The sequence below is a fragment of the Rissa tridactyla genome, chromosome 5 (assembly GCF_028500815.1).
Source record: "Rissa tridactyla isolate bRisTri1 chromosome 5, bRisTri1.patW.cur.20221130, whole genome shotgun sequence".
Classification (NCBI taxonomy): Eukaryota; Metazoa; Chordata; class Aves; order Charadriiformes; family Laridae; genus Rissa; species Rissa tridactyla.
Window position 1 is genome coordinate 78,002,759 of NC_071470.1, and position 21,522 is coordinate 78,024,280.

General features: G+C 60.2%; 1 protein-coding gene across 2 annotated transcripts; it reads left to right on the forward strand.

Moving 5' to 3' along the window:
* Nucleotides 1-1,332: 1,332 nt before the first annotated feature.
* On the forward strand, nucleotides 1,333-16,429 carry RBPMS (RNA binding protein, mRNA processing factor). 2 transcript variants are annotated; one of them, XM_054202833.1, is made up of 9 exons: nucleotides 1,333-1,462; nucleotides 8,217-8,294; nucleotides 8,882-8,920; nucleotides 9,097-9,159; nucleotides 9,950-10,100; nucleotides 10,667-10,797; nucleotides 12,498-12,567; nucleotides 13,870-13,975; nucleotides 14,756-16,429. In XM_054202833.1, exons 1-7 carry the CDS (start codon nucleotides 1,397-1,399, stop codon nucleotides 12,558-12,560), a joined length of 591 nt encoding a protein of 196 aa, XP_054058808.1. In that variant the 5' UTR covers nucleotides 1,333-1,396; the 3' UTR covers nucleotides 12,561-12,567; nucleotides 13,870-13,975; nucleotides 14,756-16,429. The 2 variants fall into 2 exon arrangements, with proteins under 2 accessions (XP_054058808.1, XP_054058810.1); XM_054202835.1 differs by lacking the exon at nucleotides 10,667-10,797.
* Nucleotides 16,430-21,522: the final 5,093 nt, after the last annotated feature.

Genomic DNA, 21,522 nt, shown 5'->3' on the forward strand with positions numbered 1-21,522 from the left:
CTGCACCTCGTGTCCCCAGCCTTGTGGGTCTTGTGTCCCCAGCCTTGTGTCCCATGTCCCTGGGACTACGTCCCGCGTCCCTGGCCTTGTGTCCCATCTCCACATTGGGAAGAATGTGTCCTGTGTCCCCAGCCCTGCATTGTGTGTCCTGCGTCCCACGTCCCCAGACCCGTGTCCTGTGTCCCCAACCCCGTGTCCCAGACTGTCCCATGTCCCCAACCTTCTGTCCCGTATCCCCAGCCCTGCATTGTGCATCCCATCTCCCATATCCCATGTCCCCAGCCTTGTGTCCTGTATCCCCAATCCTGTGTCCAGTGCCCCATGTCCCCAGCCCTGCATCCTGTGTCCCCAAACCTGTGTTAAGGACTGTGTCCCTTGTCCCCAGCCTTCTGTCCCATGTCCCCAGCTCTACATTGTGCATCCCATCTCCTATATCCCATGTCCATGGCTCTGTGTCCCATGTCCCCATGTCCTATGTCCCAACTGTTTGTCCCAGACTGTCCCACGTCCCCAGCCCTGTGTCCTGTGTCCCCAGCCCCGTGTCCCAGACTGTGTCCCATCTCCCCAGCCTTCTGTCCCGTGTCCCCAGCCCTGCATTGTGCACCCCATCTCCCATCTCCCGTGTCCATGGCCCCGTGTCCTCTGTCCCATGTCCCCAGCCCCGTGTCCCTTGTTCCCAGCCTTCTGTCCTGTGTCCCAGCCCTGTGTCCCGGACTGTGTCCCATCTCCCCATGTCCCATGTCCCCAGCCCTCTGTCCCTTGATCCCAGCCTTCTGTCCTGTGTCCCAGCCCTGTTTCCCGGACTGTGTCCCATCTCCCCAACCTTCTGTCCCACGTCCCCAGACCTACATCATGCGCCCCATCTCCCATGTCCATGTCCCTGTGCCTCATGTCCCCATGGCCCTGTGTCCCGCGTCCCCAGCCCTGTGTCCTATGTCGCCAGCCCCATGTCCTGTGTCCCCAGCCCCGTGTCCCAGACTGCGTCCCTTGTCCCCAGCCTTCTGTCCCGCGTCCCCAGCCCTGCATCGTGCACCCCATCTCCTATACGCCACGTCCATGACCCTGTGTGCCATGTCCCTGTGTCCTGTGTCCCCAGCCCCGTGTCCCAGGCTGCGTCCCTTGTCCCCAGCCTTCTGTCCCGCGTCCCCACCCCCTACATCGTGCGCCCCACCTCCCGCGCCCGTGTCCCCGCGTCCCACTTCCCCAGCCCTTCCCCTCCCAACCCCGCACCCCTCCATCACCCCCGCGCCCCCCGTCTCCCTCCCGCCTCCTCCGCCCCGTCCCTCCCCCGGCCCCCGCCGCCCCGCCCCGTCCCCCCGCCGCCCTCCAGCCTCCAGCGCCGCCCGCCCCGGACGCGGCTGCCGCCGGCGGGACGAGGAGCCGGGCCGGACGCACCATGAGCAGCCTCCCCGCCGCCGACCGGGAGGGCGGCCCCGCCGACACCGGCCTGCCCGAGGAGGAGGTAGCTGGGGCGGGGGGGGGGACACGGCGGGGGGACACCAAGGGGCGGGGGGACACCCCGCCGCGGAAGGGGAGTGATGGCGGGGGTGGGGGGGGTGGTCCGGCATCCCCTTCCCCACCCGCGATCCCCCACCCGCGATGCCTCACCGGGGTGGTGGTGGTGGTGGGGGGGGGTGTCCGCCATCGAGTTGGGGGGGCGCGGGAGGGGTCCCCCCCACCACGGGGGGCTGCGTGTGTAGGGGGAACGACCGGCGGGCAGCGCATCCCCCCCCCCACCGCCCGCCGCCTCCCGGGACATCCCACCGCATCTCCCCGCAAACACACCGCCGCCTCCCCGGGGCTCAGGGGAGCCCCACTGGAGACATGCAGCCCCCCCTCCCCCCCCCAGCCTCGCCCCCAACCAGGGCGGTGGGGGGGGGGGGCAAAGCAGTCGCTCCCGCCCACCCCCCACCCCCGCCGGGGCCGGTGCTCGGCGCTGCCGGGGCGGTTTGCGGGGTGCCGCTGGGTACCGCGGCTCCCGGTGGGCTTCGCCTCCTTCTTCCCGCGGGTCTCCCCCCAAAAATGGAGGAACCGCTCCCCTCCCCACGGGAGACGGACCCCTTCCCCCCCCCCCCCCATTCCTCGCCCCGCCACGGGGTTTTTCTCCCTCGCAACCGCCCAAGTTCCTGGGTTTGCCCGTGACCTTGAGATGGGAATTTGGACTTTGGGAAGGTGAGGGCAGGCGGATAGGATCTCTTCCTCGCCTTTCACCCGCCGGGCTGCTCCGGCACGTCCCCTCCGGCTTCTCCGCGGGGTCTGCGGTTGATAGAGAACGCCGGGATGCGGCGCGGAGCCGCTCGCCTGCTGTCGCCTACCTCGGTTCTTTTTATTCCAGAGGCGATTCCGGCCTGAAACTTCCCAAAGTTTCCCAAAGCGCTCCGCTCGTGGGGAGTTCTTCCGCCGGCGGCCTCACCGGGTGCAGGGCAGGCGATGCTGCCGGCTCCTTGTCGGTGATGTCACGGTGCGGCTCGGAGGTTCACGGAGGCCTGTTGCCTTTCCCAATGGTGTGGCACGTGCCGCACTGGCCACGGGTAGCCCTCACCCTGGCTCCTGGCCCTTGAGGACCCCCTGACCTTGTCCAGCAGCCCCGTCCAGGGGGGATGCTGGACGTGAGGAGTCCCCGGAGGGGCGGGCTGTGAGGTGCCAGGGTCCTCCCGCCATGCCGGGGACGTGTTAAGGAGGGCGATGGCCACTCGTGTTTGCAAGCCGGGCTCCTCCGGTGCCAGGCAGGTATTTTTTTCTCCCCCCCCCCCCGCCCCCCGGCACGAGTTTTTCCCAGCCCTGGCTGGAAGAGCCGGTGCCGTCGAGTATTTGTTTAAGCGCCGGGGAAGGGGGTTGCCCAGCTACTGCGCCCTGCAAACCTCTCCCCTCCCCGGGGCTTGCCTTCCAGCCTTGTCGTACCCCCCCCGCCCCCCCAAAAAAAGATAGAGAAGCAGCACACGTCCCGGGGAGGTCGATCAGGGCACTGCGAGGTGGGACAAGCCCCCCGCTTTGGCCCCTGCCTCCTCCCTGGGCTGGCGGGAGTCCCGCTGCCTGCTCCCGGCCTCCCCATCCCTCTGGCCGACCCCCTGAGAGGGACCCCCTGGCGCAGGGGAGCTGTGGGACAGGGGGGTGGGGGGTGGGTTTCCCCATGGAGGAGCCTTGCGGGGGGGACCAGAATTTGGAAAGGAGGTCACGTCACTCCGGCCGAGCGAGAACGGCATGTAAAAGGCTCCGACGGAGGCCTTATTTGGTAGCGGAGCAGCTCCAGAGAGCCCGGCTCATGGCCCTCATCCCCATCCCATGCCAGATCCCTCATCCCGGGGGATTGGGGTGCAGGGAGGGGACCCCTGGGGTGGTTTCTGGGGCAGGGGGAAGGTGCCCAGCGAGTGGATGAACTTTTCCCCGTGGCCCCTGCGTCGCTTCCCCCAGTGATCCCGCTTCCTTTCCTCCTTGGAGCGTGGGGTCCGGAGGGTTTGGGAGCAAGCCGCGGGCGGGACATGGGTTTGCTCTGTTGCAATCCCCCATCTGCTCCCTTGGCTTCTCGCTGCTTTTTCCTCCGCCACTTCCTCGTTCCAGCCCCGGCAGCTCCGGACTCGCTCTTCCCGGAGGGGCCGCTCCTCTCCTCCCGTCCTCTGCTGGACCTTTGGGACAGAGACATGGCTCCGGCTGCCTGAGCCCCGTCCTCCCTCCCGCATCCCAGGGGCGGAGGAGCCGGCATCCCCCCCCCGCCAACCCCACCCCGGCCTCAGCCTTGTTTATATGTCAGGGAGTTTTGTGGCTTGATGGCGTGCGGACGCGCAGCCCGGGAATCTAAACCCAGCCGAGGAGGAGGACGCTCCATTAGCAGGGAGAGTATTTACGGAAGGACTAATCCCCGCGGGGCTGGAATGCACCCCGCTTTGCTGGGCCCCCTAGGCGGGGTGGGGGGGAGAAGCTCCGTTTGCCCCGAGTTTCACGGCTCGATGGCAGCCCCGTTGGCCATCGCCCTCCCGCTCCCCGCCCCGGGCTGGGGTGCCTCCCCGGCGGCGGGCAGCCGAGCGGTTAATCGGGCTGGTAGAGAATTAAAACGAGAGTCCCGTCCCCCACCTCGCTGAAAGGTGGCGGAGGGACGGAGGGACGGGGAGCTGGGGGTTGAAGGAGGCGATTAAATGCCTCGTGAATGAATCACCCGGACGCCTTCCGCCTCTCCCCGCCGGCCCCGGGCCTGTTAACGTTTTACCGGGGGTGGTTCATGCAGGAGCAGGGGAGCGTGACCGGGGCTGGGTTGGGGGGGGCCCAGCATCCCTCGGGGCATCCGGCATCCCTCCGGACACCGCCATCCGATGGGGGTCCGAGGTGGGCAAACACCTCCCTGGTGCTTGCTTACCTTGGGGAGACAAACCTGGCTTGTGGCTTCATGTGAGGAAGAGGAGGAGGAAGGCTGCCGGCGCTCCGACATGGACCTCTCCATGCTGGGGCTGTGGTCTGGAGACCCCAGCCACCTCCTGGGCCAGGTCCCCGCCTCTCCTTGCGCGTCCCCAGCCCTGACCATCCCAGCAAACCCCTCTCCAGCGTCCCTTAAACTGATCCCGGATGGGACGTGGTATTTCGGGGACATCAGAAGGTGATGGCGGGACGCAGAGGAGCAGGCGCAGGCCAGAAGTGGGATGGAGGTGGCTTCCTAGGGAGAGGAGAGCAGCAGAAGCAAGGAGAAGGCTTTCTGCAGGGACAACAAAAGCCAGGAGGGGACAATCCAGGAGTGAGGTGGCGGAGGTGGGATCCAGTGGCCCTGGCAAATGCGGGAGCTGCGGGGCGGCAGCGACAGGAGGGACTGTGGAAAGGGGATTTTGGCGTGTTCCTCCCTGCGGTCCCATAGCTGTCATCCCCGCTGAAGGAAATCAAGGTGGCGGTCACCCGCGAGGTCCTGCACCCACGGCCAGCACCTTCCCGGAGAAAACATGGGCACTCCTGACCTGGAAGAAACCTTTGTTTTCACCCCCGAATTGTTACAAGAAGGAGAGATGGAGAAACGCGAGAAGAAACTCTGGAAAAATGCCCGCGCGGCAGAATTGAAGCGAAACGGCTCGGGCTGCCCTAAAAAGGGGGTGTCCGGGCTGCGGGAATCCCACCGCCGTGTTCCAGCGCCCTTCGCTAATCCTTGCTCAGGAGACGCAGGCCCGGCCCCATCCCACAAGACACTTTGGGAGCCTGTGTCTCACCCGATCCACCTCCCGGAAGGGGGAATTTTTCCCTATGGAAGAGCTCTAAAAAGACTTTTTTTTTTTTTTTTTTTTTAACCTCCTGCCTCAGGGACAGGATTTTGCCCTGGGAGCGTCGCCGGCAGAGGACGGGACGCTGAGCCCCTGGGATGGCTCGGCGCGGGAAAGCCTGGAGCGGCTCCCCCGCGGGATGAAGCTCCTCTTCCATTTAAGGGCAGGAGTAATATTTCCGCCTCGAATCTTTCCCTTGGCAGAAGGATATCCGTCCAGCCTGCTGGGAATTATCCCCGAGGACGCTCCCTTTCCCTGCCAGTCCCACCCCACCCCCCACCCCCCCAAAACCCTCCCACCTGCTTGTTACCCAGCCCAGCGAAAGGATGCTGCTTACGAAAGGATGCTGTTTACGTAGGACCTACACAAATGTCCCTTTGGCTGGGTACGCCAGCCCCCCCCCCCGCCCCCAGCACCCTTTTGCGGGGTGCAGGTGGGGAGCACCCGTCACCTCGTATCTCCTCCCGACCCTAACCCTAAACCCCCCCCCCCCCCCCCCGACCCCCAACCATCCTTTTGGGGCTGGAAACCAGCCAGGGGTGTGTTGGGGGGGAATCCGTCGGAGCCCTTCTCCCGCTCGCCGCTGTATGATTTTACGGTTTAAAACTTGGCCGGCCCGCGGTTGAACTTTGAAAGAAAACAAGTCATTACCGAAGAGAAGCCCTTCCTTCGCCAGGAGGCCGAATTTCGGAGGGTTTTTTTTATTCAGGGTCTTTTATCTCTCCCATCTCTCTGCCATGTGGCTCCGGGGGGGGGCCTGAGCGATCCGGCGAGCCGGGCTCCTAGGGGTTTGGATTTCAGGGAGGCGGCAAATCGGCGGCAGGTTTTTTCCCCCCCACCCAGGAGCCGTCTCCGCCGCCTCTGGTGTTTCACGCAGCTCCCCGGGGAGAGGAGAGGAGGGAAGCCAACGTGCCAGGGAGGACGGGAGGCTGGAGGGACGATGAGACAGGAGGGACCACGCAGGGATGCTCGGCCTCCTCGGGACGCAAACCCATCTGGGAGGGTGGATGGCTCCCGGATAGGGGCCGCGCTCGGGCGGACTTGTCTGAAAGGGAATATTTTTTTTCCCTAGGAAAGGGTAAATTTGCCTTCTTTACGTTGAATTTCACGGGCACGAGGGGAGGTCCTCCGGATGAATCCTTTCCCAGCCCCTGCTGGGAGAAATTCCGGCAGTGTCTCCAGGTGCGGCATTGAACGCCTTGGGATGCTCCGTCACCCTCCGGTCTCAGATGACAGGCAGAAAGCTGGGGGGACTCCCAAGGGTGCCTTGGGGGGGACCGTCCCGGTAGAGAGGACATGCTACCGGGCTGCGCCTACCTGCAGCCCTGGCTCGGGAAGGGGCGAGGACATCCCCGCGCTGATCCCATCCGGCCTGGAGCTCTCAGCATCCCTCTGGGAATGGCCGTGAGCATCCTTTCCTGCCTTTTCCATTCCTTGCAAGGGGGTGGGATGCCCGTACTTTCACGGCTGGCTTGTTTTCTGGGAGGGACCCCCCTCCCTCCCCCGTGCACCCAGCGATGGGATGGGTACCAGCATCAGCGAGATGGGTACCAGCATCAGCGATGGGTATCACCGGGTGGGGGGTGGTGGTGGGGGGCTGTTGACACAAGGGCTACATGCAAACAGCCCCCAGTACCTTTTGTTATTTAATAGACATAGGTCAGCCAGAGGTTTTGTTACCCAAAGCAGGAATGTTTGCTGCTCCCAGGCTGGGAGATGGGGTAGGTGATAGCTTATCTGCAAGAGAAAGAAGAGATGTCAGCAGGAGAATAGGCCCGGGCTGGCCGTTTCTGGCTGTTTTCTCATGCCTCTGTCCCAGGGAAAGAGGGGCGGAGAGGGTGCCTGGCCAAAAAATAAAATAAAAATAAAAAAATTAATAATCAAGTTTCCCCCCCCCCCTTCTCCAGCCCAAATCTAGCAGTTTGGCACCCGGGATGGGTGACCTCGGTCTAGCCCCTCCAGCCCACCTCTCATGAGGCATTTGGGTGCCTGAAAAAAAATAAGTTACAGCCCTCAAATCCTCCAGATTACCTCCCGGTACGATGCTACGGGAGCAGCAGGAGCGGGGGCTGGCTCCCGAGCAAGGGGGACGGCAGGGACCCCACCACGATGGGTTTCGTCCCCAGGGTGGCCAAGCAAGAGCAGAGCCAGTGGGTGATGGCAGCCACGGGGCCATGGAATGGCTGAGATCCAGCAGGGTCTGGGCTTAAATACAGCCCCGGGGCCATGGGAAGGGTAGGCAAGTGGATGGCGGGGGGCGGGGGGGGTGGTGGTGTCCAGGTGGGGCCAGTTGGGGCCATCATCAGCCCCAGGCTCCCCCCAGCCATTGGTCACCAAAGGGTTTGGGTGAGATTTTTGGGGATGAGCTGGTTGTAAAGCAAAACCATCCCCATCTTGCCCAGGTGGGACTTGCCCGTCCCCAAGGAGCCCCGCATCCCCCCCCCAGCTTTGAGGATGCTGCACCACGGCAAACATTAGATCCACCCAAAAAAGAGTAAAAACCCCTGAAAAGGTGATTTTTTTTCATAAGTCTGCTTAGAACCAGCCCCTTCCAAACCCGGGCCATTCCTCCAGGAGGAAGAGTCGGGGGGATTTGATTCTCCCGGTACTTAATGAGCTGCTGCAATTAACCAGAGACAATAGGCATTGTCTGCGGAGCAAGGGCTCCGCTGGGGATGCCAGGAGAGATCCCGTTTGCCAGAGCGAGGTCGGAAGGCCCTGGGATGCTGGCGGCCTTTTTGACCCGGAGAGCGCTCGGTGCGGTGAGGACGGGTCTCGGGTACCTTCTTCCCATGGTGTCTTCGCAGCTTGCCTTCCCCGAAACGCCGCGAAATGCCGCGTTCCTCACATCGGGCTTAAAGGTTTTTGGCTTCCCGAAAGCGGTTCCGCTGGGGCTGGCAGCATCCCTCCGGCGTGCCACCCCCCCTGAGGGAGGTGGCCAGGGATGAGGGAGGGTCCTCAGGAACCTCCTGTCTTCTTTTCCAGGTGAGGACGCTCTTTGTCAGCGGGTTGCCTCTGGACATCAAGCCCCGGGAACTTTACCTGCTCTTCAGGCCCTTTAAGGTACCAGATTTGGTGGGGAAAGAGTGGGGCTGGAGATGTGGCCCCATCCCAATGGCCCCACCAACCTCGGTGGGATGGAGGAACCTGCTGGTTTCCCCCCGCCCCCCCCCCCAAAAAAAAAAAGTCTAACGCGGTCATTTTATTCACAGCAACAAGTTTCTGCTCCTTTCCCCTGCTGATAAACCATAAGAAAACAGCCTCGGGCGCTTTGATTACGCCGGGGTTTTAATTGCACGTTGAGTTGTGTTCCCATCCCCATTGGTTGGCAGAGCGTTGGCTGCCAACCTCTCCGGTCCCGTCGCCCTGCCGGACCTCCAGCTCGGACACCGTCCCTTTTCGAACACGGAGGATAACATCACGGGGCAGCCGGCATCCCTACAAAAACCCTTCCGCACCCCGGCGCTGAGCTTTGCCGACCTCCCCCCGCCCCAAAATCCCTCCCTGGCTGTAGGCCTGCGGGGTGATGGATGGGGCCAGTTTTCCCCCTCCGAGGGGAATGGTGGTGGTGGTGGGTGGGGGGAATATCTCCACCAAACGCCCTTTTTTTTTTTTTTTTTTTTTTTCATTTATTTCTTCTTTTCTCGCAGGGCTACGAAGGGTCTCTCATCAAACTCACCTCCAAGCAGGTAGGAGCCGCTGCAAAACGGGGCGAGCGCCCCCACGCCACGCTCCCCCACCCTGTCACACCCCCCACACCCCCTCCCCGGGTCCCCAAGGCCGATGGTGGTGGTGGTGGGGGGGTTGTCCCCATTTTTCTCCCCGCCAGCCTGGGTTGATGGTGCCTCCTCTCCTTCCTCCGCAGCCCGTGGGCTTCGTCAGCTTCGACAGCCGCTCCGAGGCGGAGGCGGCCAAGAACGCCCTGAACGTGAGTGCGTCCGGCCCCTCCATGTTTGCGGGATGTTTATCCTCCCCCCAGCCCTCACCCCGCCATGTTTCCCCGGATACTCTGCAAATTCCTCCCTCCCGGGGATGCGCATCCCTCCAGCCCATCCCCATCCCCATCCCATCCCCATCTCCATCCTCCCTCCCCGAGGCTGGGGCTGCGTCCCTCTCCCCTTTCCCAGGGCCATCCGGGAGGGCTCGAACCCTACGGATCAGAGCCGGCGAGAGACGCCTCCCCCAACCTCTCCCGTTTCCCCAGCGGGAAAAACCCCAGCTAAAACTGCGAAAGAAAAAGCAAATTTCACTCTCCTTTAGCAGCCCCTGAAAACAATCACGGGGAGAACCGCGTGGAGCTGGTTCTCCAGCTCCTCCCCGAGTTTCGGGTTTTTTTTTTTTGTTTTTTTTTTTGTTTTGTTTTGTTTTTTTCCCCCCCCCCTCCGCCCCGTCTTCATTTTCAATGTAAAACATTTTTATTTCTTTTTTTTTTTCGGCTCCTCTAATCCCTCTGGATAAGAGCTGGGCCGCGCGGGATGCCCGACTGCCAAATATGGTGCCGATGCTAAAGATGCCGGAGGAATGCGAGCCGCCGCGCTCGGGGGCCCCGGCAAATTAGCTCATTTCAAGGCTGGAAGTTGTCCGGGGAGGTTTAAATAAAAAAAAAAAAAAAAAAAAAAAAAGAAAAAAATAACTAATTGGGAGTTATTTTTTGCTGCGGGGCTGTCGCGCGCGGCGGCGCTCGCCCACCCGCCCTGCCTCCTTCGCCTCTCCCGCAGGGCATCCGCTTCGACCCCGAGATCCCCCAGACGCTGCGGCTGGAGTTCGCCAAGGCCAACACCAAGATGGCCAAGAGCAAGCTGGTGGGCACCCCCAACCCCAGCGCGCCTCTCCCCACCGCCGTACCTCAGTTCATCGCCCGCGAGCCCTGTAAGTATACCCGAGAGGGACCCCTGCGCGGTGTGTGTCCCCCCCGCCCTCCCAGGACCTTCCGCCGCCGCAGCGCCGGCAGGTTTGGGCCCCCCCCCCCCCACCTCCGCCCCCCCGCTCATTTCCCTGGAGAAAACGCCTTCTTCGGGCAATTTGATGTCACGCAGGGATCCCAAGTGGACGCAGTGGGCTGCTGGAGGGAGCAGGGATGTGGCGGGGTCAGGGCCTGGGAGGGGGGAGGGCGGCGGTGACGGAGAACGCCAGGTCTCTTTGGAAGCGGCAGCGCCCGCTTGCTGCCAGCGCGGCGGCACGTGCCGGCCGGTGGCCAGTGGTCCCCAAAAGCAGCCGGAGAGGACGCAGGGACGGGGACGAGGAGTCCCGCCGAGCTGCGGCTGCAGGGGGTGGGGTGAGGTGGGGTTTGGGGGCGCCTCGGCGGAGAACCTCGTCCACCTCTTGCCCGTTTCTGCACCTGGAATCGGAAGGAGCGGCGCTGCCGACGGCGGCGGCGGCGGCGGCGGCGGCTCCTTGTCGGGTCGCCGTTAATTTTCCTTCTTGTTTTCTTGCAGACGAGCTCACAGTGCCTGCACTTTACCCCAGTAGCCCTGAAGTGTGGGGGCCGTACCCTCTGTACCCAGCGGAGTTAGCACCTGCTCTACCTCCTCCTGCTTTCACCTACCCCGCTTCGCTGCACGCCCAGGTAATTCCGACCCCTTCCGCCATCGCTGCGCTCACCCTCCCACCCGCCCCGGACCGCCCCCCCCTCCCTCTCCCCCCCGTCTTTTCCCCTCCGCTAACCTCCGCCCGGCTAACAGGCACTTTCCCCCCTCTCCCGCCCCGATATTTAGGGATGGCACCCAAACCCAGCTGCCTCTCCCCAAACACCTCTCTCTGCCTTCCTACCTTCGCTCTGGCCCGCCCTGGGGGCAGATGGGGGACACCGGGGGCTGGACCGTCCCCATCGGAACCAAACGACCCCGCAAAATGGGAAGGGGTTTGGGCGGGGGGCGGGGGGGAGGGCACATATCCCGAGCCCCCCGACCCCGAGCACGGCTGGGATGCAGCTTGCCGGGTGCGGGGGGCGAAGGAAAGCGGCTCTGGCGGGGAGGAGAGGGCAAGCGAAGCGCAAATGGAGGAACCCATCTTTTATTGACGAGACGCCGGCTTGTCACAAGGCGCTTTTCTGACAGCTGCCGCCGCCGGTGGCCCCCGACAGCAGCACGCCGCCGTTAAAAATTAGCCGTTAAAAATTAACCGCCCGCCCCGGGAGAGAAGCCGGGAAAAGAAGAAGTGGAAATGGAAGCGGCGGAGGATTTCTTTGCAGTGCCAGCTTTTGGGATGTTGCCCGGAGCGGCATCGCAGGGATGCTGGGAAGAGACCCCCACCGTGGGGAGTGAAGAGTCGGCCGCGCCGGACATCATCCCATCCCCGACATCATCCCATCCCAGCTATCATCCCATCCCGACTTTCGCTCCTCGCCGCCGGCTCCGGCTTGGCGGTGAGCGGGAGGAAACGAGCGCGTGGAAACAAGATTTACCGGATAAGCCGCATCCGAACGGCTTTTGGTCCTGGCCCGCCGGGATTGAGCCAGGTTATCCGGAGCCACCATTGCCGGGAGCCGGAGGCAGCCGGGGGCTGGTCTGAGCAGGAGGGCGAGGAAAAGCGCTGGGCGTAGGAACCAGCCGCAGCCTTTGGATGAAACTCCGGCTTTTGGGGCCCTGCTGTTTATAGGAAGAGCGGGGGTAAATATTATTGCAGCTACGTACTCGCCTTGTCAAATAACGGCCAACGGGCAGCACCTGCGCGGCTCGGGATGCCGGCGAAACGGCCGGCGAAGGGAACAGAGGCGTAAGGAGGGAGCTCTGGGAAAACCCAGGCTGAGACCTGATACGAGATGCCGTTAGAAGAAATATTACCCGCCGTGGTTACAGAGCCAGCATGGCAGGGAGGACGGTGGTGGCACCTTCCCCGTCACCCCTGGTGGCCGCAGCCTGTCCCTGTCCCCCGCCGTGCGGCTGCCGGCATTGGAGAGGGGCGCCACCACCCAAACCTGAGCTGCTCGGGCAGGGTGGCCCCCCCCAGGCCGGGTCCAGAGAGCGACGGGACGAGGAACCTCAGGACGGCGGGGACGAGGTGGCGTTATCCGGGTTTTGGCGTCTGACATCCCCCCAGCTCCGTCTCACATGGGTTTTGCAGGGGTCAAGAGGGGAAAACCCACCTCCTGCTGGGTGACGGCGCGGTGCTGCCGGCCCGGCTGGGTCCTGAGGCAAGGAGCGATGCCGGGGGACGAGTGTTACTGCCCGAACCGGAGCGGGGATGGATGGCTCGTTCCCAGCCCGGCTCTTGCCAGAGTTGGCGGCCACCACCCCCTCACCCTCTGCCCCTCTTTTGTCTTTGCAGATGCGCTGGCTCCCTCCCTCCGAGGCTGGTTCTCAGGGCTGGAAGTCCCGTCAGTTCTGCTGAATGCCGGGTGAGTGCCGCCTCCCTGCTCCCCTCCTCCCGTGCCGGCCCGGTGGCCACCTCCACCCTTAGCCTGAGCTCCTGGGGCTCTCCGGTGGCTCAAGGGTGGCCAGACCCTACACCCGCACTGCTGAGGCCACTTTCCAGCAGGCACCGCAGGTCCGGGTGCCCTCCTTTCCCCCCAGGAAGGGGACACCTCTGCCACCGTCCACCCCAACGCTTTCCCGAATATCCCGGGGCAGGACGGAAAGGCAGGTCCGTGCCTGGAGGGCGTAGCAACGGCACGGTCCAGCAAACGATGGCGGCATCAAGGCCGCCTGGCTGAAGGCAACCTCCGCCTCCCAGGGCGACGCAAACATCTCATGAAACCTTAACGAAATCTCTCCCAACGAGAAGCGCGGCATTACCAAGCGCCCCGCTGCCCGCCCGCCAGGGCTTTGATTACACCTGGGACATCTTGGGATGGAAAAAGCCTTGCGAGATACGCTCTGCAAATAACTCGGTCTTTCGTGGAGAAATAAACACCGGCGATTCAAATAGAAGAGGGGAAAGATGCTGGGTCGAGGCTGAGCGTCGCTCGCCCCGTGATCCCCACCTGCCCCGAACATCCCAGCTGCTGATGCCTGCTGGGAAGCCTCCTGTGCCACATTCGCACCCACCTGCGGAGAAATCCTGGCGGATCCAAGGAGGCTCCGGCATCGGCTGCCCGTCGCCGTCGCTCTGCCCGTCCGCCTGGCCCCCGCAGCCCTGCGCCAGGGCCACGAGGCTCCCTCGCCCGGGCAGGGCGGGAGGACCAGCCGTGGCTGCAGCCGACCCCAGACGTGGATCCGCAAAGCATTTACCAGCTATTTTAGGCCCAGCAGATAAAAATAGGGAGCGGCGAGGCTTTGGGAACCAGCGGTTCTTCCAAAATATGGAACGTGCCAATGTTCCCAGCTAAAATGTAAGCAGAGCCGTATTTGGGAAGGGGAGATGAGTGAATTCCTTGGAAGAGGTCCACCTGCCTGCAGCAACCCTGGTAGCCGCAATGAGTGGCGAGGATGGAGGGTCAGGGACCTCCCGGCTCCCTGCCAGGCTCCTCCAGCCGGGAAGGGCTACGGCACAGCCCAGCGAAGGGTTTCGCTGCCGCCTTGGCTCTCCCGCCTGCATCCTCTCCGTATTTGCCAGGTGGAGCCCATGAGGGCAGGGTTGAGCTGCAAAACGCCCCCTTAGGAAGCGCCGACCCCGGCCACCGGCAAAACCACCTCTCCCCGCAGCACAGCGACCTCAGCCCCTGCCAGCGTCCCTAACCCTCCGCTGTGTCCTCTGGCAGGTCTCAGGTGTGTGATGGTGGCCTACAGTCAGTCTTGTGGGTATTAATGGAGTCTTCCAAGGCGGCTACTGGGTTGGCGTGCTCTCCGCAAAACCACAGTGTGCTGGTAAGGCTGCGGCGCGGCCCCGGGCTGCGCGAGGGGGAGGCGGCTGCTTTGGGGAGAGGGGTAGAGGGGCAAGGAAGCCAAGGCGACGGTCCCCGAGGAAATAAAATGGGCAGCGTCCCCGGGGTGGTTGATCCCTGCAGGGTGGCACGGCTGCTTGCCGCTGCGGCGCGGCGCCTCCCGCACCCAACCACGGCTCTGCCGTTCCCGCGTTTACCGTCGTCGTTATCTGGGGCGAGAGTTTCGCCAGCCGAGGAATGCCTCTCGGCTTTGAATTACCCCCCCCCCCCCCCGGTAATCTCATCTCGCTGCCGTCCTCGTTTCCTGCCTTGGATCAACAGAGACTGAATTCCTCTTAAGTGCGAAATTCAACTCAAAACTTAACTCTCAGCTTCCCAGCTGGTGCCTCCTCCGTTAAAACCCCAGAGGCTACGGCCATCTGGAGGAGCAAACTGGGACCAGTGGGGTCCTTCTCCTACGCCTGGCCGACCGACCCCGGGGTGCCGACAGCCCTGGCTCTTCCTGCAGGCATTTCCCACCTTGCCCTTTCCCGGTTAAACGACCGTCCTTGGAGCACGGGCTGCTCCTTTCCTCGCCCGGTTTCCAAAACAAGCCTTCCTCTCCCCCAGGCTGCGGCACGGGAGCTTCCCCCGTGAAGGAGGAGACATTAACCACACACGGCCCCTTTTCTGCTTTGCCTCAGCCCAAGATCGCGGCTGCTTGCTTTTTTTTTTTAATTATTATTATTCTTTTATTTTTTAACACCTCTCTCTGTTGTTACAGGCTTGAAAAAAAAACCGAAAAAAACGAACCTCACACAAGTTTGGATTCCTCCAAGACTTTCCCACAGCCTCTATCACACATCTGCTCTCCTAGAAGAAAAACGAAAAGCATACCTAGTAATAATATTTTCCTCTTTTACACTGTATATTTGTAAGAAAAGAGTGTGTTACTTCTGAAAGCATGGTTTGACAGGCATTGCTGTAGTGTTTGAAAAGTCTTTTCAAACAGGACCATAGGAAAGCAGACGACAAAAAAAAAAGAAAAAAACCCACCAAACCCAAGAGCAAGTATTTTTGTACCAAACCTCCCGAATAGGACAATCTTACACTGGGTCAGATCACAGGTTTTGTGCTTGACTTTCGAATGCGTGTAATTCGGAGTGTCTATCCCCCCCCCCGCCTCCTCCGACCCCACCCCCGGCCCCGTCAGCTGCATGTCGAAGGCATGATGTTCACGCGCGTGCGGACGTCGGGACGCACGGTTCGGGTTTGTAGGAACTGCGCTCCGGCCGTGTCGGCGAGACGTCTGCGGACACTTACAGTATTACCGTTTTCTTCCCAGTTGTACCAAACGACAACCAGGCAGGACAATCAGAAACTTTCTTATGGTGATTTTTTTTTACCTTAGGGCTATGTTAATAGCTTGCTGTGCAAAGCTTCGGCATGGTACAACGGCTCGGATCAGGGATGGGCAGAGACAGCCCGCACATGTAGCAAGGTGACAATTTGCCTCCTTCTCCTCCTCCTCCTCCTCCTCCTCCTCCTGCCATGACTGCTTGAAGTTGTTACAGGCAACGTAAACTGCTGTAATGAGAAAAAAACCAAACCAACAAGCCCTCGGTTCGCCAGCTTACTCGAGGTCGGGTGCGAGGGGCTTAGCCACGTGCCTACCGTTATGCCAAAGCGCTGGGCTGAACTGGGGTTTTAGTGTCAAGGTTATGCTGGTCCGGCGGCTCGCCGTGTGTAATTTCCATGTTTCCATGTGCAAAGACAAGAAGGGAGGCTGCTAACACCCTCGGGGCAGTATCTGTTAACCTTCACAGAGGCAACGTACCAGCAAAGAGACCGCTTGACTTTACTAGTCTTTCCTTCTCCTTGCTCCAGGAGCAATTTGGAAAAACAAAGAGCAAAGCAAAGCAAAGCAAAGCAGAACCTCGAACAGATTTCAGTTTCTTGCAAAAGGAGGCGCAAAACTTCTTCCATTGCATTTCCCCCCACCCCCATAGTACACTGAGCTCATCCGCTGCCCGGGCTTCGCCGTAACTGCACTGAAGACACAGGGTGCCCGTGGCCTTGCTAAATATCATAACCTTTTTTCGTCCCCTTTTCTTCCGTTCCGTGGGTGGGCCACGATAAGACGGCTGAGATTTCGGCTGCCGGAGCCAGGGCGGGGTGGGGGGAAACTGTCCCGTTGGGGGTCTTCTGTAAAGAGCGGGATTGATAAAGGCGATGTGAGAAGAAATCAATTCCAAGACAAACCTCTGAGCGGCTCTAAAAGGAACGATACCAGCGTTTCCAAGCGACGGACTAACTCCTTTAGCCAACTATTTCCTGTACTTTGTCTTGTGGAGAGGAGAGAAGCTTCCACATTGTCTACTCCGCTTTTGGAAATATGTTTAAAGGTACTTTTCTATTGTAATTTTTTAAAAATAAAACCAGTGATTATTATAAGTTATGCGCAGGGCGTCATCGTGTGCTGTGTGTCTGGTTAGGAACAGGGGGAAGGATCCCAACACGCCCTTCGGGGCCTCGGGGAACAGCAGCCTCCTTCCTCCCTCGGGGTATTTGAAGGCAACGGACGTGATTTTTCAGGGCAGATACCTGATTTTTCAGGGCAAATACCGTCGTCCCGCTTGGCTGGCTTGGATCTCTAGGAAAGCTCCAAAATCCAGGCTGGAAGGATCAGCAGGCTTTAAAGAAACGCCTCCAAGTTTACAAAGATGTTATCGGTTAGTTTTTAAACCTACTAATCTTGGCACCGAGCACAGGAGCTAAGCTGCGATTTTCCATGAGCTCAGCCACAGCAGAGGCAAACGTAACCTAGAGACCAAGGGCCAGATTATTATTACTTTTTTTTTTTTTTTTTTTTTTTTTTAACAAGCTGAGAATTTTGAAAAAACTCGGTTTCATAAGCCCAACCTAGAAATTCCTCCCCCTTCCTCCGCTCTGCCCCTGCCCCGATAAAAGTGACCGGCGTCCCCAGGAGCCTCAGCCAAAAGGCCAGACACCGAAAACAAAGCACGAGGGAGCGAGCTCCAGCTTAGCGAAAATGCATCCCGGAGAACAGTGTGTAAAGAACATTATTAAAGCAGGCTACAAACTGTCGAGGGCGGAAGAAAAAGGCACGGTGGTGTTACTCGAAACTCCCGGCTGGCAGGGATGAGGCGGGGAGTTAAGCCCTTAATGTCGGACGCTAATCCCGCCGCGGCCACCGCAAGTCACAGCTTTCTTTCCGAGCTGCATCGAGGGGAGAGGTTTCTTGGCAGGCCCCGGGGGCAGGAAGGGAAGAGAGCGACAAGCTGGGAGCGCAAGGCGAACGTATTGCTCAGCCCAACCGCTCTTCAGAGCGGCGGGAACTGGCCGGCACCACTGTCGCAGCCATCCCTTTAGCGGGACACGCAGATGCTTTCCGGAGCGGATTCAACAGCAAACATCCTCCAGCTAAGAAAGCAATGAAACACGCACGCATCCTCCTGGATTTTGCCTGGGCACAGCATCTGCTCCGAGGTCTGCCCTGCGAAAGAAAAGCGGGGCCCTGCTGAAAATATTTAGCCTCTCGAGCCATTTCTTTTTTTAAAAATAAATAAATAAATAAATAAAAAATTCCCCTGTAAATCAAAACATTTTCGGGTCCGTGCTGATCGCCATTGCCCTCATCGGCGAGGGGTGGGAGCGGCAAGCTGCTTGCCCGGCCCCAGCGTCCCCTTTGCCCGTGGTGACCTTTCCCCATGCGGCCGGGGGAACATTCCTTCCCCGTGACCGTCGGGGCACTTACAGGAAGGCCTGAGCTGCTGGCTGACACCAGGAGATTGCAAAACGGGGACCAGGGACTCCCGGGCCAGTGCTGGCATCCAATACCAGGGCTAAGTCCCCGGGGGAAAACGAACAGGCAGAGCTGGAAAAACCAAAATGAGAAAATTTCGCACTCTCATTGTTTCCACTTTCCCAAGTCTTTCTCTCCCCATCCCCCTAACGCCAAGGCTAAGCTCGGGGAGCTGGGGGGGGATGCGAGCAGCTCCTTCCTACGCATCCCTGCATCCCTGCGTGGAGGTTTGCTGCCCTGAGGCTTCCCGCTGATGGGCAGCAAGCTGGAAGCGATGATGGCAAAGGCAGGGAAAGGGCTGGCAGGAGAAAAACACAGCGCTAACTCCCCACATCGGACGGATGCAAGCAAGCGGCGGAGCAACGGGAACAAAATGCGAGAGAAGGAGAGCTGTATCTCCCAGAGGATTGTATGCGGGGGCAGGCAGCCTGTGCAGGCAGCAGTGAAGGCAGGGAGTCGGGAATGGTGCTGGGGGAATGGAGAGGGGCCAGCCGGGGCAGGGAAAGCAAAGGGCAGACAGAGCCGGCGCCGAGGCCGGCAGCCCGCTGCCCGGACGGGGCAGGGAGGAGGAGCGAGCCCAGCGCCCGCTCCTGCGGGCCTCCTCGGGAAAGGAGGGGAAGGAATAACAAGGCTGGGAGAGGAAAGACGAGATAGCCCTGGGGTTTGGCCAGGCAGCTTTAGAGGCTGAGACGCAGGCTGGGAGGGAAGCCGGTGGCTAAGCGTAAAAAAGGTGGCCTTGCGGGGACAGCTGAGGCCAGGGCGAGGGCGCAGTGCTCGCCGTGGCTGTGTAACACCGTTATCCGCCTCGCTGCCACGCTCAGGCTAGGAAGCAAGATGATGGTGGAGCTTAAAAAGCAAAGCTAAGAAATACCATTAGCGGATCCCTGAAATGCTGCTTCTAAAACACGGGGAAGTCAACCATTAGCAGAGTCTGGACTTCATCTCTGCAGTCTCCATAATTAATAACTAGCTCAGGAGGGAATAGAGAATACAACGTAACTGATGGAGGCAGGAGGAAATCGCGCAAGTACTCCAGGCCTTGGACGTAAGCCCAGAAGTGCAGGTATAGTCAAAAAATTAACTTAATGGAAGGACAACCTCCTGCCTTAACCATCCTTTTCCACTCTGCACAACGTCCCACCCATGGGGCTGGTGGAGCCCAACACGTGGGTCCCAACCACAGAAGCGCCGATGGGTTTTCAGAGTCACGGCTGTTTTTTTCTGGGCTGCTAGGAGCACGTGGGTAAAAGGGGCCTCAGGAGGTCTCTGATCCAACCTCCCTCTTGCAACAGGACCACTGCCAACAAGAGATCAGGGCAGCCTGGTCTTGTCCACGCGATGCTTGAAACCTCCTTGGATAGAGACACCTCCCCACCAGCTTTTTTCCCTAACATCCGCGCCAAACTTTTCACGTAGCCCTATTATGTCATCTGCTGTGTCTGCCAAAAAGAGTTGGACTGCATCATCTTCCTAATTGCCCTTCACATCGCTGTACCCCTGATTAGATATGCCCCCCAGCCACCTCTTCACCACAACGAGCTGTCCCAGCTCCCCACTCTCCTCCCAGGCCCTCTGCCCCAAACCCGATTAGCCCAGGAGACCCAACCAGAGCCCCCCAGCAGCCCTCTTTAATGGAGGGAGGAGGCCCAAACTGGACACAGGTTCCAGGTATGACCTCCCCAGTGCTGAGCAGAGAGCCAAAAGCTTCCCTTACTCCACTGGCCCTTGCTGGAGGGGTGCAGGCTGTGTTCACCTCATTCGGGAAGAGCGCGGCTACAGCTACGCAACACCCAGCACGATAGAGAAGCTGCCCTCCTGCCGAGAGCCCTGCCGTGTCCAGACAAGCCCTCTCTTCTGGGGAACTGCTGCTCTTCCTTATCCGCTTTACGGGGATGTGTCCGGAGAGCCTGCGCAGGACTGACAAGACAGACACGTTTAGGAACGAACCTACGGAGCCAGAACAACAGACCCAAGAAGCGGTGCAGAAGCAGACCCTCTCTCCCCCGGGAGATCGAGCCCCAAACCACTTGGCCTTCTGCGTTACATCAAAATGCCGGCCCAGGCCTCCTGGATGGTGCAGCGCTGCCTTTTGGAAGCCCCCCGCCCAGAGCCAGGCCGGGCAGTGCCATAGCAATGCTAGCTACCTGAGGCAGCCAGGAATGCTGTTTTCAGGTGGATCCCTCTCTTGGTGACAACTCAGCGGTGGGCCTGGATGATCCAGCCATATCCCCAACTTTGCCAGCAGCAGAAAGCCAGTACGGGGCAGATCGGGGACCGAGCTATCCTCTCCCCGATGGTTGTTAGCGGTTAGCCTTACCAGTCTTAACCAGTCAACAGTAAGCACTCAACCTGACTGGACATCCTCCCCCAGATGCAGTAGCTGCCAGAGGCCCCCGAGGCAGTGACACACAAAGGAATTTAGGCCTGGTACATTAGCAGCGACCGGAAAGCAAGCAACGAAGCTGGAAATAATGAGATGTCAGTGCCATAGTTGCTTCTAGTCATCTACAAATGCAGCCCCTCCTCATCAGCAGGTACCGGGAGCCCAGCTCTCCCTGGTGGCCCCGCACCGCCTGCCCGTGCTCATGTGAAGTGACAGCCCTCGCCCGCTACATCCACGTGCGGGGTCTTTAGACCGTTTGCCAGGGCTCCCTTGCCTCTCTCTCCTCTGCTCTCTAAAAGCCTTGAATGATCATGATGAATTATAGATTAGCTCTGGTACACACCGCCTTATGTCAGTTTTCTCACTCAAGCATACAAAATCCTGCTGTTTTCCATCCCTTTCCAGAATGATCATCGTAACGGAGGAGGAGGTGGAATAACTCTTCAGTTAGAGCAACTTTTAGAAGAGAAGCCAGTAGGGCTCCATGTTTAGAGGTGTGACACCCCGTGGCTATTCAACTTGTACCTTAAAAAAAAAACCAGCAGTGCTTTTACTTTGGTGGTGAGGAGGAGCAGAAGAAATAAAAGGTCTGTTTCATGTATACAGACACAAAGAAGTCCTAATGAGCTCCTCCTGAAGGGTCAGTGCCGTCCCTGATCCTCACAGGAAGGTTATGCCGACATTGCTAAGGGATGCCCTGCGAGGACACCTCTGCAGAAGCAAATCCTAGACCGCAATGCCTGGCTAAAGAGGAAGAGCTATCAGCGATGCAACGCGGCTTACTCCACCAGCTCCCTCCACTTCCAGCACAGAGGAACTGGCACACCTCCCTCCCAACAAGATGGAACTAGTGTAGCATTGAGGGGGAAAGAGAGGACTGAGTGCACGTCTCTGGCTGCTTGCAGACCCCAAAAGAGCCGTGTTTCTCTTGGGAATAGCTCCAGCGACTGCTGCAGCTACTGTCCTTGCAGCCACAGGCTCAAAGATGCGATTGTGCAAGCGAAAGGATGATATGGACAGCCAAGATATATCGCGGAGAGCTCTGTCATTGAGAAAGGGTGTCCTTTTCCCCAGGGCCCTGTCCATATGTCCATCAGCATCACAGGGGGTGGGAGCTGAATCCCTCTCTGCTCCTGGCCGATATGGCAGGGGAAGAAGAGAAGGATGCTGCATCAGAAGAGCTGCTCATCAGTGCCTGCATTCCTCCGTTGCCCCAGGGGGTAAGAAAGGGCAATCGACATACTGCAGCTGAGGGAACAATGTCCTTGCTGGACAGGACACGCATGACCCGAGGAGCTTCAGGAGAGCGGAAGAGGCAAGTCCTCACCTGGCAAGGACAGGC